The sequence below is a fragment of the Dromiciops gliroides genome, chromosome 5, assembly GCF_019393635.1.
Source record: "Dromiciops gliroides isolate mDroGli1 chromosome 5, mDroGli1.pri, whole genome shotgun sequence".
Lineage (NCBI taxonomy): Eukaryota > Metazoa > Chordata > Mammalia > Microbiotheria > Microbiotheriidae > Dromiciops > Dromiciops gliroides.
In genome coordinates, this window is record NC_057865.1 from 279,150,564 (window position 1) to 279,171,231 (window position 20,668).

Consider the following 20,668-nt stretch of genomic DNA (forward strand, 5'->3'; position numbering starts at 1 on the left):
TCTCAATTGATGGCATTGTCCCACATTAATTAAAAAAAATCATAGCTCAAAAACTGTAATTACTTTGATAAGCATCTTTCCTTTAACATGATCTTTTCAGTTAGGGTTACTAACAGAAAAGGAAATTGATATTAAAGATCTTTAAACATATCTTTTGTTGATGTGGTTCAATCAAGGTAAACTGTCTTATACTTTACTGTAACTGTGCAAGAATCCTGGCCAGAGCAAAAGAAATAGTGGTTTAACACCAGATGGGAGATGGTGGGTAGGGAATATTCCCACCAGCAAGGCTCCTGTCTTCACCACCTGAAGCCTACTTCCTTTGCTCCTCCCTTGTTTCTGCTATCATTACTTCCCCTTAACCTGAACCTTAGACAGGCTGACATATTCATCTTTAAGAAAGATATTTAGAGATACTGCCAACATGGTGGAATAGCAGGGATAAATTGGGTCAAGCTCTTTCCCCAATATCCCCAACTCCTCCAAACAGATCTAGAAGTTATATCAGAATTAAGTCCTGATCGGGAAGTCCAAGAAAAAAATCACTGTGAGTCATCTTCAGCCCCAGCTGGTACAGGGAGACACAGAAGTCTGCAGAGGCTAGGGATGGGATGGGATCAAGCTAGAAGAGCCCCATGAAGCATTCCAGAGTAGGAAAATCTGTGTGAGAGGACAAGAAGTGGTCCCAGACCCTAAAGAGAGGGGCCTAAGGGCAGCTAGGTGGCGCAGTGGATAAAGCACCAGCCCTGGATTCAGAAGGCCCTGAGTTCAAATCCGGCCTCAGACACTTGACACTAGCTGTGTGACCCTGGGCAAGTCACTTGACCCTCATTGCCCCGCCAAAAAAAAAAAAAAAAAGAGGGGCCTAACTTTGTGCAGGTCACAGGAAGAGTGTCAAGCTGGGAGCTCTGCTACTCGTCCCCTAGTTCTGGGTCACAGATGCAGGTATGCCAGGATGGCATTTCAGGTGAGAAGCAGCTGCAGGCCCTAAGCTGTGTACCAAGGAAGGGCAGAAGCAAGCCCTAACTGGTGGACAGGGCCCCAGAAGCAGAGCAGGGTCTCAGTTCTACCTCTTGGTCTCATCTCAAACCTGCAGGACCAAGGCAAGAATCCCAGACCAAAGGGTGGCCTGCAGTTCTGTTGCTCTGAACCAACAGAGCTTCCGGCTGGATGAGTCCAGCACAAGTCTACTAGAACCCCAAAAGGGATAAGCCCACAGGTGTGCTGATCAGACCCAAACCCAGGCTGAGAATTTGGAGAGCTCAGGAAGTGATCAGACTGTTCTACATCAGACTACTTTGAGAATACTGAAAGCTTTCAGGTCCTTAGCCTGAACAGTCCCTGAGATCCTGGAATAAAATAACACTCAATACTCTGAGAAAGCAGTAGCAAGACCAGTCCAGACATTCCCTTCAGAAGTACATGGAATCTGGCCTTAATATAAAGTCTCAAGTCAGGGAGTAGGCTGGAAAAGTAAACAAACCAAAAAAAAAAATCCCACAATAAAAAGCTATTATGGAGACAGGAACATTTAAAACATAATCCAGAAGAAGAAAATGACTCCAAAACATCTACAAGTAGAGCCTCAAAGGAAAACAGGGCTTGGGCATATGTTCAACTGGAGGAGATAAAGCAAAAATTTTTAAAAAGAGCTAAAATGTTTTTATAAATGAAATGAGAGCACTAGAGGAAAAAATTGGAAAAGAAATGTGAGTCATGGAAGAAAGAACTGGAAAGAGGAATTAACAGGTTGGCACAAGAGGAGCAAACCTTTGCCCAAGCATCACACTCCCTGAATATTAGAATGTTCCAAATAGAAGCCAATGACTCTATGCAAAAAAAAGAAATCATCCCCAAAGTCTTAGTGCAGTTTTAAGTGATTGCCTGCTCCCTTCCTAGTACTAGCTTTAAAACTATGCTAAGACTTTGGGGCAACCTAGATTAAAACAATGTCAAAAAACTCCGTGTGTGTGTGTGTGTGTGTGTGTGTGTGTGTGTGTGTGTGTGAGGTATCTCTTAGTCAAATAACTGTCCTGGAAAACAAATCAAGGAAAAATAATTTAAGAAAGCATTGGCCTACCTGAAAACCATGAGTAGAAAAAAAAAGAGCTTAAACATATTATTTCAAGAAATCATAAAAGTGCCCATATTTCCTAAAACCAGAAGGCAAAGTGGAGATAAAAGAATCCACTAGTCATGTCCCAGAATAAACTCCGAAATGAAAACTCTAGGAATATGACAGCCAAAATCCAGAGCTTCCAGGTCAAAGAAATAAATAATACTGCAACTAGCCAGAAAGAAGGAATTCAAGTACTAAGGAACCATAGTCAGAATCATGCATGATTGAGCAACCACCACTACAAAGGAGCAGAGAGCTTGGCATACAATATTCCAAGTGGCAAAGGCTATAGGCTAACAACCAAGAATAAGTTACCCAGCAAAACTGCGTAATTGTACATTTTGTACCTTTAATGAAATATAAGAATTCCGGATGAAAAGATCAGGGATGTGTAGAAAGTTAAAGATACAAACACAGGAATCAAGAGAAACAAACGAAAAAAAAAGGTTACTATAAGTGATCATAAGGGACTAAATAAGGCTAAATTGTTTACATTCTATTATGGAGAGAAAATACATGTGTTCCCTCAGAACACTTCATCATCAAGGATCATAGAGAGAGTCTAATTAAATTTGGGACCTGGGAGTGGTTCCATTATATCAATGATCTTAAAAGAAGAATGGAAAAGGAAGGGAAGAGGAGAGAAAGATATTATTAGTATTAGGGAAATTATCTCACATAACTGTGGTATACAAGCAGAAGTCAATACAAACAAGGACAAAGGTATAGGGGAAGACGGTCACAATTGAAACTCATTGTCATTTGAATAGGGCAAAGGAGAGAAGAATATGTAAACACACACAGTTGGGTAGAGAAATATGTGTCCCTCAACAGGGAAGTAGGAAGAAGAGGGAAAGGGAGGAATAAGAGAGATGGCAGATTAAGGGAGGGAATAGTCCTAAGCAAAACAACCCCTAAGGATAAACAAAAATGTTTATAGCAACTCTTTCTGTGGTGGCAAAGAATTGGAAATTGAAGGAGAGTCCATCAATTGCAGAATGGATAAACAAATTATGGTATATACATGTGCTAGAATACTACTGTGCTGTATGAAATGATGAGGGGCAATGTTTAAGTGAAACCTGGGAAGATGTGTATGAACTGATAGAGTGAAGGGAGCAGAATCATGAGAATAATTTACACAATGAGAACAATATTTTAAGAACAAATAACTTCAAAAGATGTAGGAATTCTGATCAAAACAGTGACTATGATTCCATAGGACTCATGAAGAAACATGAGAGAAGAGAAGACCTCAGAGTGCAGACTGAAGTGCTGTTTTGGAACACAGCTAAAGTGGGAATTTCTTTTGCTTTACTGTATATGTTTGCAACAAGGGTTATGTTTTTCTTTCTTTCTCAAGGTGGGGCATGGAGAAGATGGGAGAGAGAGTGTATTTTTGCTGATTGAAAAAAAAAAAGTAATTTAAAGGAACTTTTAATGAGGAGCTGCAATGTGCCAGGCCCTTTATCTAATACTGTACATGATAGTATTTCTGATATGGGTGGATACAAATAAAGATGCTATCACCTTATCCTCAAGAGTCTAGAAATTCTGTGTATTCTCTTTTTCTTCAGCAAAGGCAAGATCAAGGGAAAGAAACCAAAAGGGAGTTAGATTAAAGTCTGAGAACCACTAAACAAGAGTATAGTTGTTAAAAGAAAAAAAATAGAATATGTCATTTAACTCTATTTTTTAAAAAGAGCCTTATGCTAAAACTTCAAAGGGGCTCCCTTGGTAGCTATGAGAGCAGAACTTTGTACTGATGGTACCAACAACAGATTGGAAATTGAGAATTTTTTTTTAAAGGGCTAATGCAAAAGATGCATAATCAGAGTTGTGATCTTTTTCTGTTAAATGCTCTTCTCATTGCTAGTTGTGACTTTTTATGATATTCAGAGTAAACCAAAGTAAAATCGAAACTACCCTTTAAGCCACTCTCCTACCCAAAGCCCATTATCTAAATTCCGCCCCCCTTTAAAAATAATTCTATAGCTGGTTCATAAAGCATCTGAAATAAATTGTGTTAAAGCTTGGCCATCCCCCTCCCCCACCAAAGTACACAAACTGAAACTAAGAATGGAAAGTTGCAGCTTGAAAGGAATATTTCTGCTAAAACTTCTACCATCTGAACATAGCACTTCTACACATAATATAGTTCACTGTCCTTTTCCCTCAATCCCTATTACTTTCATAATATCATTGGGACAAAAATATGTTGGATTAAATTATTTCAGAAACATGTTTTCTTCATGCTTAGTTTTTTGTTCTTAAGAAAACTTTATGAGTGCTTTGACTACATAAAAATATATCAGCATGTGTACTTCTCATTGTGTATATATTTAATAGATTATGCATCTTCTTAATTATTTTTAAAGTGCTGGGAAAGATGGCTCACACCTGTAATCATTGCTGGGAGTGGTGGAAGTTGGGGTGGAGGGAAGGCTGGCTGGTAGATGACCTGAGAGTGGGAATTCTGAGCTGAAGCAGGGCTTAAGCTGTTCAGGTGTCTGCAATAAGTCCACGGTCAATGTGGTCAGTCCCCAAGAATTGGGGGCCACTAGGTTGCCTAAGGAGAAGCAAAGTGGCCCAGTGCAGAAAGGGACCAATGGGATCAGCCTGTGAGTGGTTGCTGTATTTGTAGCCTGGGTGAAATAGGGAGATACAATCTCCACCTGTGTCTCCCCCCCCCCAAGCTATCATATTTATATATTCAAATTTTCCTTTAAATTTTCACAATCACGGGCAGCTAGGTGGCACAGTAGATAAAGCATTGGCCCTGGACTCAGGAGGACCTGAGTTCAAATCTGGCCTAAGACACATGAAACTTACTAGCTGTGTGACCCTGGGCAAGTCATTTAACCCTCATTACTTCACCATCACCTTCCTCCCCCCCCCAAAAAAAAGGTAAAGTAAAAAAAAGTTAAATTTTTCTTTTCCACAATCTCCTTACCAGAGAAGCTTATACATTATATTGTGAAAACAATTTTAGAGTACAGTAGCTTGAAATTCTTCTGTAGCTTTAATGGGGGACTGGTATTTCCCATACCATATTGTTGGTATGGGATGGTATGGGTTGGTATGGTATGGGATGGTATGTTGCTATTCTTTGTAATACAATCAAGAATTTTAGGTTCTCTTGAGGTTTATAAACCAAAGATAAATATTTTCCACAGACCAAAAGCACTTTATGTTTAAAAAATAACAATCATCTCGACCTAACTAATGAACAACTACTCAACTATTCACCTATTAAATGACTATCAACTCTTACATATTTCATGATTGCTGTTTAAATAGGAGCAATGATTATAAGGAAAAAGGTGCTATCACAACAAAACAAGATTTCTATCCTGTCAACAGGACATATATTTTGGATTCAAACAAATGGACACAGAAAAAACTCCTGAGAATCACCTCTCACATAGATGGTAGCTGCCCCTGGCCATTATCCTATTCTAGATTTTACTCTCCTTCCCGCCCCAAAATCTTCTTCCTGGTTCTCCCTTCTTCTAATAATCATTACTTCACTCTAAGATAATAAAAAAATATAAAATTGATAAATGGTTTTAGCAATTTAACTGCTAAGAGATGTGTACCCACCTGAGATGACAACCTAAATATTTCTAAAATTCACCATTCCATGTAAGAAAGAATAAATGGAGGGGGCAGTTAGGTGGCACAGTGGATAGAGCACCAGCCCTGGAGTCAGGAGGACCTGAGTTCAAATCCGGCCTTAGACACTTAACACTTACTAGCTGTGTGACCCTGGGCAAGTCACTTAACCCCAACTGCCTCACTAAAAAAAAAAAAGAGAGAGAGAGAGAGAGAGAGAGAGAGAGAGAGAGAGAGAGAAAGAATAAATGGAGATGATGAACATTAAAAGGTTCAAGATTCCTAAAACTCAGAGCTGTTCAGTGTTAAACTATGTGTAATATATATCTGTATCTGGAGTGCTTAACTTTCAAAGACACCTTGGAAAGTGTTCAAATGGCAGCCACAACTGCGACTGAATATAGCTGGAAATTAATCCTTTATAAAATGGGTATAAGGAAAAGCTATTTAAAGGAGTCAGATTTTCACCATTCTTTTCATTCACATGTGCAGGAAACCAAGCCATAAGAAATTACAATTCTTAGAGATCTCCTACAGATGTCCTAGGAAGTTATAAAATACCCAGAGAACTTGCTAGAAGGGACCACTCAGAACAAGAACACTCCATATTTCACACAGCATGATACTGTTAGTTCTTGGGATTTAGTCAGACACATTAAGGTAATGAAAACTGGTCTGTGTTAAAGAAAATCCAAGATAGGATTTTTTCACAGTTCCTATCATTAATTATCTCTGAAGCCCACTCAAGCTACCTAAAGGTCTTCTCACCAAAGTGGTCATTTGTTGCATTGTGGGATTAAAAGGTAATTTTACTTGTGTCTTTGTATGCCACTAAAACTCATACTGGGATGATCAATTACAAATACTAACTGCTAAAGTCAATGGCCTTTTCTTAATTGATTTTCTTTTTTTTCTTTTTTTTTTTTTGCAGGGCAATGAGGGTTAAGTGACTTGCCCAAGGTCACACAGCTAGTAAGTGTCAAGTGTCTGAGGCCGGATTTGAACTCAGGTCCTTCTGAATCCAGGGCCGGTACTCTATCCACTGCACCACCTAGCGGTATACCCCCTCTTTTTTTTTTTTTTTTTCAGAGCAATGGGGGTTAAGTGACTTGCCCAGGGTCACACAGCTAGTAAGTGTCAAGTGTCTGAGGCCGGATTTGAACTCAGGTCCTCCTGAATCCAGGGCCGGTGCTTTATCCACTGCGCCACCTAGCTACCCCCCTAGCTACCCCCTCTTAATTGATTGTCATTAAAACTTTATACACCATGCTTTCCCTGCTTCAAGTTCCTGGAATTTCCTCATCTGAATTGGGGATAGGGGCTGGACTTACAATTTCATTGGTCTAGGGAACTCCCAGATGAGCACCTCCCTCTACCAATAAAGATGAACATCTTCTCTGAAATTTATAATTAGAGAGCTGACTTGTCCAAGGGCACACAGTTAAAAGGTGGGACCTGAATTCAGGTCTTCCAGAGCCAGCTCTCCGTCACCTCCACCACCCCTTTCACCAGCTCTGTTTCTTTTGAATAAGACAAGCCGTTCTCCACCATATTCTAGTCATAAGCCTCAACCCGCCAGTCTTAGCTATAGCTTTATGGCTAAATTTGCCTTTTTGCATTTCTAGTTCTTTGGGAATATTTATCATACTTTTTGTTTCTGTGTATAGCTATGTGAGGGTAGTGGTTTTATTAGGTCCTGTTCTTGGATACTTTCACCTTTGAGTCATAGGTTGGTTATTTCTTTTCTTTTTTTCGTGGGGCAGAAGGTTAAGTGACTTGCCCTGGGTCACACAGCTAGTGTCAAGTGTCTGAGGCTGAATTTGAACTCAGGTCCTCCTGAATCCAGGGCTGGTACTTTATCCATTGTGCCACCTAGCTGCCCCCCATCCCCCTACCCCCTGCAGTTGATTGTTTCTTCGGTACTTTTCCTATACTGTACACCCTGAAACTATCTATGGTATGTGGCTTCTGACAGGCTACTACATTTTAAAGCTTTCTTGATCATCTCTGCTGGACTGCAGGCAATTATATTTTCTATCCCTAAGTAGGTATATTCCACTCCTGCCTAAAAGTCCGTCATATTTGTCTTTGGTCTTTTTTTTTTTTTTTTTTGAGGCAATTGGGGTTAAGTGACTTGCCCAGGGTCACACAGCTAGTGTCAAGCGTCTGAGGCCGAATTTGAACTCAGGTACTCCTGAATCCAGGGCCAGTGCTCTATCCACTGCGCCACCTAGTGGCCCCGAAAAGGCTTTCTTAATGGAAAGGACAGCAAAAAGGATGCATTCCTCTTTGCTCTGCTGCCATGATCTAAGGGCCCGAGTACCTTTCCATTGGACTGGGAGTAAGACCTTCCTCCCATTAGAATGGGAGCTTCCTGAGGAGGGACAGTCTTGCTTTGTTTGCATCCCCAGTGCTCACTAGAGTGCTTTGCACTCAAATAAAGGAGTTTCCATTTATTCATTCAAAGACTCTTCTTCCTTATAGCACATATTCATTTTTTTCCCCCAAAAGACTTCATTTTCCCTAATGACATGAGGAGCATGGATGCAAATGAAGTTTTGGGGGCAATTATGTTGCATGGATGATTACTGAACAACCAGTATTTTGGTGCCTCTCTGCAACTCCTGCTAATAACCTTATTCTTCATCCCCACTAGACCTGAGGCCTGGAGTCCTGCTATGGCCAGGAGCTGCATTGCCTACCGGTCCCTTTTCTTGATCAGCTGCCTTTGACAAGCGATTAGTGCTGTCCTGACAAGTCCACAGGGAAACAAGTTGCTTTGGGCAGTCCTCTGAGCAAGGTTAGAAATAAGCATAGCAAAAAAAAAAAGTGTGAATGGAGATGAAGATACTAGAGATTGTCCTTAAAAGCAATGAGACATGGAGCTTAAGAATGGCTACACAGGGGCAGCTAGGTAGCCCAGTAGATAAAGCACCGGCCCTGGATTCAGGAGGACCTGAGTTCATATCTGACCTCAGACACTTGGCACTTACTAGCTATGTGACCCTGGGCAAGTCACTCAACCCTCACTGCCCCCCTCCCCAAAAAAAGAATGGCTAAACAAATTGTGATATAGGAATGTAATGAAATATTACTGTAGCATTAAAAAAAATGAGTACACAGAAGCACAAATTTATATGATGTAGATGTAGAATGAGTAGAATTAGGAAAGCAACATACAAAGTAACTGCCAACACTACAAATGGAAAGGATGCTATGTAATTGTGGGGCAGCTAGATGGGCCCAGTGGAGAGTGCACCAGGTCTGGAGTCAGAAAGACTCTTCTTCCTGAGTTCAAATTTGGCCTCAGACACTTACAAGCTGTGTGACCCTGTGCAAGTCACTTCACCCTGTTTGCCTCAGTTTCCTCATCTGTAAAATGAGCTGGAGAAGGAAATGGCCAACCACTCCAGTATCTCTGCCAAGAAAACCCCAGATGGGGTCATGAAGAATTAGATAAAACTGAACTGACTGAACAATTGAATGTAATTATGACCAATCTTAGCCCCAAAGAAGACCTGATAAAATGTACTTTCCTCCACTTCTTTGGCAGATTGGGAGTAGCAGTGGGGGAGGGGAACACACACAAGGGGGAATATAAAACTGCATACATTACCAGCTATGGCTAGTGTTTAAAAAAAAATTTTATTGCTATTTTTTGGCTTTGCATTACCTTCATCTCCCAAGGACTCCTTTTCCCACCCTTACCAAGTGAGCCTTCCCTTTTAGCAAAGAATAAAAAAGAAAAAAAAATGGAGTTCAGCAAAAGTAACCAGAACATCAACTAAGTACAAGAGTGTAGCAGTTTTACCTCCATCTTGGCAAAGAAGGGAGAAAAGGGGTTGGTTAGTTTTGCTAAATTTCTTTCCCTCCTTTTTTGTGTTACAATGAATGGTGCACAAAACAGAAGAAGGGGAGGGATATATTCAGAAATAAAAGGGATGAAGCACATACACACACACACACACCCATTATCATCATCATCAATGTTAAAAAAACAAAACAAAACCCAACAGGATAACCGGAAAATATTTGGTGAAAACTTGTTGAAGTCATGAGAATAAAAATAAAACTCAATTTTCTTCTGATGTTTTGAGAGCAGGGATTGTTTTTTGCTTGTATTTGTATCTCCAATGCTTATCCCAGTGCCTGGCTTAATAACTGCTTACTGATCACCTGAGTACATCTAAGCTGAAGTTAAAAAAACAAAACAAAACAAAAACAAAAAACCAGAAGATCTTAAATGTTCTTGTCAAATAGGAGGTAAATGTTTTAGCATCGGGAGATCACCAATTTGAGGCTGAAGGGGCCTCTGTTTTGCTATCTGGTCCAATCCCCTCACTTCAGTTAATATGACTTGAATCCATCCAGGAAAGATGAGACTGTACTTAGAGGTATCCCTCCACTGGCTCCATACCCTGGCACGCACCATCAGAATTTGTGGGTAACAACCCAAGTGCTTTCAATATTACCTTATTTAGAGTAAAATCTGTTATTCTTCTACAAATGCTGGTAGAAGAGCATTAAAATGAAAGACTCATAGTCATCACCCAAACAAAGGACTTCTTTCTTACCAGCATATGGAGAATTTGGCAGTGAATTCTGTCTGATACTCAAAATACGAATTTTTCTTTACATGATTATCTTCCTTCCACCTATCTTAAATCACTCTCATCAACTGTTTTGAGAAAAAGAGGGAAAAAAGGTTTTGTAAAATGTTTTACGTCCCAACTAAAATGCTATCTTCTGTAGGAAGCCCTTCCACATGCCTCTAAATTCTCGTGTTTCCCTCGGTTCATCATGTCTGTGTACCCTGCATGTAGCTTGTTTGTAGATATCTGTTTGCATGTTGTCTCTGCCATTTGATTGTAAGCTCCTACAGGGCAGGAAGTGACTTTTGCCTTTTTTTGTAGCCCTAGTGCTTGGCACAGTGCCTGGTTCACAGCAGATGCTTAATAAATCTTTAGTGATTGACTGATTGTTAGTTCTTCCCAAGAAGGAAAAAAAGGGTGACATAAAACTATATGAGGGAACCATTTTAGTAGGAAGATTTGGACCTCCAAGGTTTTATAATTTTTCGACTGTAGGTACTCCTTCTACTGACAAAAAAAAAAATGGTTGTTATTAAATAAGATGGAGAATTATTCTGAATTATAAAACAGAGAATTAATTAAGCTTAATCAGGAAACAGGAGAGCAGAGAACCTGGTCACTCAGTTTAGCAGTCTTTCTAGATAGCAAAAAAAAAAAAAAAAGTCTCGAGAATTTTTCAAAAGCAGCTGCTAGACAGAGAAGACAGACTAAATTGGCTTACCACTTGAACCATTTTGAGATATCTGGCATATCTTGGATCCTTGGCTACAGTTAAGATTTGTTCTGCTGCCGCTTCACATTTCTGTGGTCCAGTGTCTTGTATACTGTTCTGCTGTAGAAAGTATTGTGTATAAATCTTTATATAATTCAGAAAAGGGGACCATCATTCTATTCACAAAGGATGCTGCTTTTTTGTCATTCTAAAGCAACTAACAAACTCTAATCCCCCAAAGAAAACGATCATATTTCTAGATTGGGATTAAAAATAAACTCAGGCATATCTTAAAAGATTTATTCAAACCCAAATAACATTTCAAAAGAGGCTAATTTCAAGTTTGATGTACTGTTTTTGGTAAGAAAAACTCATCTGTGGGTAGGAAAAGACTCCTTTCAGAATTTGAAAATTCTCAGAATTGTTAATATGTAGGTCTTATATGTGAATAATGGACATTATTTTACTGACATTTTATTATCATTCCTTTAATTATCAAACTAATCTAAATTGGTTTTGGGGTAGTCAATGACATCCTTAAGTATCTAAAGTTGGCTCATTTGGATCCCTTACTAAATATTTCAATTTAATTGTTTAAAGCTATTTCCACTTCTTAGAAAATGGTACTGAGAACACCACCATAACAGAAGCTTATCTCATAGATGAAGTTCTCAATTTTGAAAATTTCACATACATGTAATTATTGTTTCTGACTTAGAGAAAAAGAAAAAATATTTAAATATTTGGACATTGGCAGTGGGGTATAACTCCCAGTGTGGAAATACCCTACACCTTATAGACTAGCAAATGTCACCTATAATCTTAAAGAGCTGAAAGGCTACTTGACTTGCTTACAGATACAGGGTCAGTATGTATCAAAGAAGAAAATGACCCCAAGTTTTCATAACCTCAAAGCTGGTCCTCTACCCACTATGTCATGCTACCTCTCAGCAAGATTCATACAAATCTCTCAATATTTGCTGTATTTCACACTGATGTATGATCTTTAAAATTAAAAAAATATATATATGTGTGTGTGTGTGTGTGTGTGTGTATACATATGTATGTGTATATGTACACACATATATTAACTACTTTAATTTTCTAGTAAATTAAACCCTTCTACTCATGTAAACATTTCACATCCATTTGGGGGGGGATGGGCGGGGCAATGAGGGTTAAGTGACTTGCCCAGGGTCACACAGCCAGTAAGTGTCAAGTGTCTGAGGCTGGATTTGAACTCAGGTCCTCCTGAATCCAGGGTCAGTGTTCTATCCACTGCGCCACCTAGCTGCCCCAACATTTCAGATAAACTTAATGATTGGGAATTTAAGCTGGTATAGATACACTTCCTTTCTGTTCAATTCTCTAGAGCAGAATCTGTTTGTAGTTTAATAAAGCCAATTTAGACAAATTGAAAGGGACCATGCAGTGAGTCAGTCACTCATGAAAGTCCAGTATAAGGAGTTCTATTTAGGTACAGTATGCCTGCCTGCCTCCTGCTCTCTGAGAGTCCAATACCTGTTTTTTATAGTATATGAAAATATATACTATAATCATAATAATTTAAACCAGAGCCAAGTCTGACCAAAATTCCAAGTTAGGCTAACAATAAATATCTCCCAAGCCCCTGAAGTCTCTCTAACTGAAATGTTTAACAGTCCTAAATGTACTACTAAAAAATTCAGACACATTTCATATTTTGTCCACATACAGGTAAACAAGTTGAAGTGGAACTACAAAATTAATTTTTAAAAAAATTCAAACAAGCTCCCAAGAATATATTTTTATTTATGAACAATAAATCTGTACAACAAAATGGAGCAAATTTCAGTGGATACACTTGCTTAATAGATTTTAATTTATAATTCTTAACTCATGCTGTAAGCAAGACTTCAATAAGGTTATATAACATTTTGCATTTTTGCTCCTTAAGCAAATGTCTTAGATCATCTGCCATATCTCTCAACTGGCCCTAATTTTATTTCAGGACTCACCTCAATCTGCATGAATTAACTATTGCTCCTATAACAAATGGTAATATCTGAACCATGAAATAAAGGTTACAGAAAATCACGGTGACATTTTAATTTAATGCTTCATAAATCCAAATCACAGGCTAGTCCTCTACTTAGGCCATAGGTTGAGAGGTATGGATCATGAACACAATGTACATGATTCCCCATCACAGCAAAGTTTTCCAAACAAATTTGGGGCTGTCTTATTTTAGAAAAATACAGACTTATTAATGATGGAGTCAACGGAAAATGAGAATGTGTTCATCAGCAACAGCAGCATCATGATAGTTTACATATGTAATCTATTTCAAGATTATGTTGAATAGATTTTTAAAAATTCACCCAACAAGCATGCAACATTATTACAGTCTTGCAATACATGCAGTGAATGGGTATACTTTATAGACATTCCAACTGAACTGATGCACACTTTTTATGTACAATAGCATTACACTGTATATCCACTTTATCATAGATACATTATCGTGTTATCATCACCCTGAGTTTGCAAGACATGTTAGAAATCTGGCTAAGAGAAGTTATGCTGATCAGTGTTTTTACTAAGCAAAAAACAAAACAACAACAACAACAAAACCAGTCCATTTTTAATATGCTAGAACTACATTAGCTTTTCAATTACACTTTGTAGATAACATTCCATAGCAGTAGTTAAAAGGCCTAAGCCACATTTCATCCCTGTGTTGTTTTTAAGTTTGTAGGTAGAAACATTATTCCAAGTCCAGGTGCACCCACCTAATGAAAAATGCTTCCATGAAATCACAACTTTAGGCAAAATAGGAAGCAGTCGATGGCTACAGAAACAATTCTATGACCATGAAGGACACTCCCTGGGAACAGGATGGGGAGGGGAGATGCTGGCTAGAGCCTGGGGCCTGGGGAAGAAGGGCTGACCCAAGGAAAGCAGCCCTGGACAACTGGGTCCTGAGGAGGGGCTGAAATGAGCGGAAGGTTTGGGATGACCTAGACATAGTGTGGGAGGAGGGCCCGAGCAGGGAGAACCAAGTGGGCAGAGGGGACTTGGGTGCCAGGGAGCACTAGGCCAGAGTCTGCAGCCTCTAGAGGCTGGGATGGGTCCAGGTTTTACCTCAGAACAACGAGGTTGGCCCAAGACGATGATGCCGAGCAAGGCTCTGAACAAAGGAGAGCTAGGGTTGGTCTCTGACTCATCAGAGAATTAGCTAAAATTAAAGTGGGGTTTCACATTGTTATATGGAAGTTTTGTTAAACTGTACTGTTAATGTTGGCTAGGGCAGCCACTTTAGTGGGATATGCCTGTATAACCAAAGATAATTACTAGGGAGTAAATAAAGGAGACAAATGTAAAGATTTCAGAAATCTCATTAAGGGGACAAGAAAATGTAGTTTGGTTGAAAGAACAAATCGTCTTCTAAAGAAATGAACATTCCTGTCCAACAGCTATAATTGTAAAGTTTTACCCGGTACATATTTTTGGAGGTTTTTATGATAGATGGTACTGTATACTGTGTACCAAATGAATATGAAATTACCCAATCGTAGGGAACTGCTTCTCTAATTTGCATCCAAAATACATATGAGAATATACAGTACAGTAAGTACTCTGTTCACAGTAAGTGCAAATAAATGTTGAATTAAATATATTTAAATAAAAGTCCTAAAAAATGACTATGGACAGAAATACACAATTCCATGTAGGTGGGTGGATGTTATGATTTTGTGATAACCTTTTAAAGTTTTATAAAGATGGTCTTGCTTATGACTCCTTGAACTAAATGCCTCACTGAAGTCAATATCAGAAGACTGTCCTCATCTCAACTTGTCCTTACTGATAAAAAATTGCAAAAGAACTTTGAATATACTTTGCGACTCAACAACAGCTTAAATTAAATCCAACAAAAATTAAAAAACAGAACATTAACTGTGGAAGGTGAAGGGTAGAACCATACTCAAGATTTTTCCCCTAACTCCAGACACTTCATGTTTCCCTTTTGAACAGTTTTAAGGAAATGATGAAAAAGTTCAACTTTAACACTCATGTGAATTTCTGAAATGAGCACCCTCAGAAAGGTCAGTAGAACAAAGACAAGCAGTAAACACAGGCTGACAATATTTTTACACTTCATGTTTGATCTCCCTTGAAATTTAGAATTGGACTCTGAAAACTTGCCCATTTTTCTTTATTTCTTCTTTCCACCCCAGTTGCTCTTCCATCAGGTTCAACCATGAAGAGATATTCTTTGGGAAGCACATATTAGTCCTTGGTACTTAAATACTCACCTCGGATTGAGGAGACAGAGATGATTGTTGACCTGCGGGGGCTTCAGGACAATTTGTAACACCATTAACACTTGCAGTCGTTATTTCAAATTTGACATCTTCTAAACCCGGAATAGATGACAGCTGAATATAGAAAATAAGTTCCAATATATGAGGGTAATGCTAAAAGCATATCAGGTTCTAGCTCTTATTTTTACAGCCACCTCATCAAGTCAGTACCCAGAGCAGGGGTTTGGGGGTATGTACCTTTTGGGTAGTGTGATAAAACTGGTGGATCCCTTTTAGGAAAAATGGTTTTAAATTCCCAAAATAAAATACATGAGTTTGTAAAGTAAATCAATTCTATTGAAATGTAGTTATTGGGGCAGCTAGGTGGCACAGTGGATAGAGCACCAGCCTTGGAGTCAGGAGGACCCAGATTAAAATCTAACCTCAGAACTTGAAAGATGTGTGACCCTGGGCAAGTCACTTAACCTTGACTGCCCCAGTGCCCCCCCCATGTAGTTATCAGATAATAAAAAAAAAACAACAACCCAAATTCCAACTTGGTTATTCTTCTCACTCTCTCTCTCTCTACCCACCTACCTATCCATCCATCCATCCATCCAACTATCTATATTCTTATTTAAAGTTTTGATTTCCAAATTCTATCCTTTCTTCCCTCCCTACCTCCCTGAGATGGTAAGCAATCAGATATAGGTTATATAGATGTAATTATGTAAAACATTTCCATATTAGCCATTTTATACATATATACATTTTGTATATATATTTATACATGGATACATTATATATATTTCATTCTAGTCAAATGAAAGAAAAGAAAATGTAAGAAAGTGAAAAATAGCATGCTTCAGTTTGTATTCAATTTATATCAGTTCTTTCTCTGTAGGCAGATATGCTTCATCATTAGTCTTTTGGGATTGTCTTGGATCATTGCTACGTAATTCACAGTTCTTCATCAAACAATATTGTTGTTACTGTGTACAATGTTATCTTGGTTCTGTTCACTTCACTACGCATTAGTTCAAGTACGTCTTTCCAAGTTTTTCTGAAATCATCCTGCTTATCATTTCTTTTTCTTTTTCTTTTTGTGAGGCAATTGGGGCCAAGTGACTTGCCCAGGGTCACACAGCCAGCAAGTGTTAAGTGTCTGAGGCCGGATTTGAACTCAGGTACTCCTGACTCCAGGGCCGGTGCTCTATCCACTGTGCCACCTAGCTGCCCCCTGCTTATCATTTCTTACAGCACAATCATATTCCATTACAATCATATACCACAGTTTGTTTAGCCATTTACCAACTGATGGGCATTCCTTTGATTTCTAATTCTCAGCCACCACAAAAAGAGCTACTATAAATATTTTTGTACAAATAGATCTTTTTCTCTTTTTTTTTTTTTTGGATGTCTTTTAGATACAAATCTAGCAGTGGTATGCACGGTTTTATAGCCCTTGGGGCATAGTTCCAAATTGCTCTCCAGAATGGTAGAATCAGTTCACAATTCCATCAACAATACATTATGAACTCCTATCTAGACCACAGAAATCTATGGGTGTATAATATTTTTTTCTTTTCTTTTCTTTTTTTTTTTTTTGGTGGGGCTATGGGGGTTAAGTGACTTGCCCAGGGTCACAGAGCTAGTAAGCGTCAAGTGTCTGAGGCCAAATTTGAACTCAGTTCCTCCTGAATCCAGGGCAAGTGCTTTATCCACTGTGCCACCTAGCTGCCCCTGGGTGTATAACATTTCTAAGAAACTACATATATTTTAAACGGAAAAGTATACTAAAAATATACATTGCAGTTGGATATCATGTCTTACTTTGTTTAACTTTCTATTTTCTTTCCACTGATATTAAACATTTTCCAAGTTGAATATCCACTCACTGCATTTCAAACTTACAAAATGGTTATTGTGAGGTAAGAACATAGTCATACTAGAAGATATGGATTCAGAGACATTTTCAAGCCACAAGTTAATTGAGATAGCGATTAACTCTGAGGAAAAGAACAGCTTTTCAGGAGAGGGCCAAGGGCAGGGCATATCAGCTTGAGAGCCTGTAACAGAATGCTGCTGAGTTCCAACGATTTCGCCAAGAGGCAGAGAGTGGCCACTAACTCTTCTCATGGACTTGTGAAAGTCAATCCATATGTCACTGTCACTGAGAAGGGCTCTACTTTCAGGGAAGGGAGGGAGTTACTGGAAAGTGACACTGATGTAAAAAAGGAAACAAACCTCAGTAAAGTATTTTAAAAGAAAAAAAGTAAAATGGAAGTCAGGGGCAAAATGGGCTAGATAGTTTGAATTTCAGTATTATGTGAACACATCCATCCTAGTTATTAGAAAATACGGGAAATTCCAAATGAGAACCCAATCAACTAAACAATTACTGAGCTTTAAAAAAAAAATCACCTTTATGAGAAACCTAATAAATTAGACCCCGAGTCTATCTATACAGAAAGGGAAATGGAGGACAGACAAGTGACTGCAGAATGATCGCCAAACCCACTTATACTGTAAACTTCCCATTCACTGAAGTGTTTGGAATTTTGGGTCTGATTTATCTGATATAATCCTCTAATTTAATTTTGTATGTATAAACTATTTCTAATATTCATCATTGGATATTGTTGACATAGTAAAAATTCATGGAAAATTAGGTAATTCTAGAGCTTGAAAATTTTTTTAAAAGATCTAATACAATAATCTTCATTTTGTGGAGGCCTAGAAAGAGTAAATTATCAAAGACAAAGTTGCTTTCAATAGGGAAAATATTTAGTTGATTTTAGATGAATTGTTCTTTATTAGAATTTCCCAAATACTGTTTTATAAAATTATTTTTTGGGGGTGGGGGGGCAGGGTAATGAGGGTTAAGTGACTTGCCCAGAGTCACACAGCTAGTAAGCGTGAAGTGTCTGAGGCCAGATTTGAACTCAGGTCCTCCTGAATCCAGGGCTGATGCTTTATCTACTGCGTCACCTAATTGCCCCAATACTGTTTTGTTTTGTTTCGTTTTGTTTTTAGTGAGGCAGTTGGGGTTAAGTGACTTGTCCAGGGTCACACAGCTAGTAAGTGTTAAGTGTCTGAGGCTGGATTTGAACTCAGGTACTCCTGACTCCAGGGCTGGTGCTCTATCCACTGTGCCACCTAGCTGCCCCCCCCCAATACTGTTTTATAAAATGTTAATAAGGCTTCTATGAGAAATGCCTAGTGATATTTCTCCCTCCAAATACTGAATATAAAAAATTGTACACATACACACACAGCTAAATAAAACACTTGTGTAACAATTTTTTGGTTTAAAAGATTAAGCATAATTTCATCTCTTTAGTTCCCTAACTACCCTGACTAGTTTATTTTATTCCAGCTATTCAATCCGTTGCCATATTTTATGATTTCTCCCTCCACAATAGCTCTTACATACATTCCTTCTCTCTACTCACACAGCTGCCCCTCTAGGCACCCTCGTTCTCTCCTGTTTGGATGATTCTGATAGCTCCCTCACTGGTCTCCCAGTCAAGTCTCTCGGTCCTCCACACAGATACCAAAGTGATTTCTCTCAATTGCAGTCTGATGATGTCACTTCCCTATTCAATAAACTATAATGGCTTCTTCTTTCCTCTAGGCTCAAATAAAAACTCCTCTGTTTAGCTTTGAAAGTCCTTTAGAACCTTGCTTGTTCCACCTATCATATTTTTATAACTTTATTATACGTCCCTAGGCTTCCCATACGCTACCATTCAGCCAAACCGGCTTTGTTGTTCCTCAAAAATGAAGACTCCATCTCCTGTTGCTATTCCTTTGTACTACAAAGGTCTGGAATACAGTTCTACCTTATGTTCAGAATTTCTTGACTTTCCTGATCTCCCACGATGCTTTATCATTAATGCCTTCCTCCACAAAAAACAAAAACAAAACTTCACAAGTGTTTAGGTTGTATAGATTTAGTAAGTCAACGTTGTCTTCCTCACTTGAACATAAACTCTTGGAGGACAAGGATGCTTTCATTTCTGTTTTCTTAACCCTAGTCCCTAGCACAATGCTGTGCAAGTCAAGACGTCTGAGGGCAATATCATCGGTGTTCTTCCCGAAGGATAACTGCAGGACAAACACCACCAACACAATACCAACAGCACAGTGCCTTGAGGGCAGCAGGCACTTAGTCAATGCTTGCTGACTGACTGATGTGCCCACATCCCATTCCCCAGGAACTACCGGTCCAGCTCTTCTGTTTTCTGTCAGTCTGTCTCAAGACCCCAAATGCTCTGTGGCCAAATAAACTCAGGAAATGCTACTCTTTACTCTTCACCGCTCCCTTGTTGCAGCTCCTGGCATATCTATGAGGCATGTCTGGCTTGATTTAGAAGTATGGGGGACTAAATAAGAGAGTTTCCTATCCCCTTCTCCACAGTGTCCGTTCCACACAATTTTCTCTCCTTTTTGAAAAGATGTCTTAGCTTCCGACATCACCGAGATTCGAGGTCCTGGGTGGGAACATCTTGAATTCCCTTCCTTTATTCCGGAAAACTCAGTATCACCATCCATGCTCTCCTCCTTCCGTTCTGTGTCAAAGGAAGACGTCTTCTAGCTGTGCCCTGTGCCCCTCTTCTGTGGCCTCGCTATCAGAGCCGTGCTTCTCTCAAGCACCTTCATTGCTTGAGATGGTTCCTTCTCGTCTGCCTACAAATATGCTCAGACCCTCCCTGAGCATTTCATCTACTCCAGCCATGGTCCCTACCCTGACAGCCAGTACGACCTAGAGGGCAGAGCACTAGACTTGGGGTCCAGAAGAGATACATCCGAATCCCACTTGTGAAATGGCTGGCTATGAGACAGCCAGGTGTACGTTACTCATTGGGTCTGTTTTTTCAAATGAAATAGATTATGGTAATAATCTGAAGAGCGTTGAGGCTCACGTGACACAATAGAAACATCATGCTTTACAAATGTCCGCATGCTAGATGACTGTAAGGTGTCAGTAGTATTCACCATCAAACCACTTCTTCCTCTTCTTCTTGGCAATGAGGGTTAAGTGACTTGCCCAGGGTCACACAGCTAGCAACTGTCAAGTATCTGAGGCTGGATTTGAACTCATGTCCTCCTGAATCCAGGACCAGGGATCTATCCACTGTGCCACCTAGCTGCCCTCACCAGGTCATCTCCATCTGATGTCGCCACTTCTTAATGTTACGCACTCTCTTTACAAGCTAGCCATTTGGCTTCCATCCCCAACCCCTACTGAAGCTGTTCTCTGGAAAGTCACCAAGGACCACCTCATCCCAAAACCTCATGGCTTTTTTCTAGTCTTCATCCTCTCCACTATCTCTCCCACATT

At 39.3% G+C, this 20,668-nt stretch overlaps 1 protein-coding gene across 2 annotated transcripts in view; it reads right to left on the reverse strand.

Annotated features, from left to right (window-relative positions):
* The window catches only part of WASHC3 (WASH complex subunit 3), a 51,080-nt gene that overhangs the window by 16,433 nt on the left and 13,979 nt on the right, over nucleotides 1-20,668 (reverse strand). The window contains exons 4-5 of one of the 2 annotated variants that reach the window (XM_043966865.1): nucleotides 15,334-15,456; nucleotides 11,048-11,155 (exon numbers count right to left, since the gene is read on the reverse strand). In XM_043966865.1, the coding sequence (XP_043822800.1) occupies nucleotides 11,048-11,155; nucleotides 15,334-15,456 (231 nt within the window). Of the gene's footprint in view, nucleotides 1-11,047; nucleotides 11,159-15,333; nucleotides 15,457-20,668 lie in introns of both variants that reach the window. The other variant, XM_043966864.1, reaches the window with a different exon arrangement.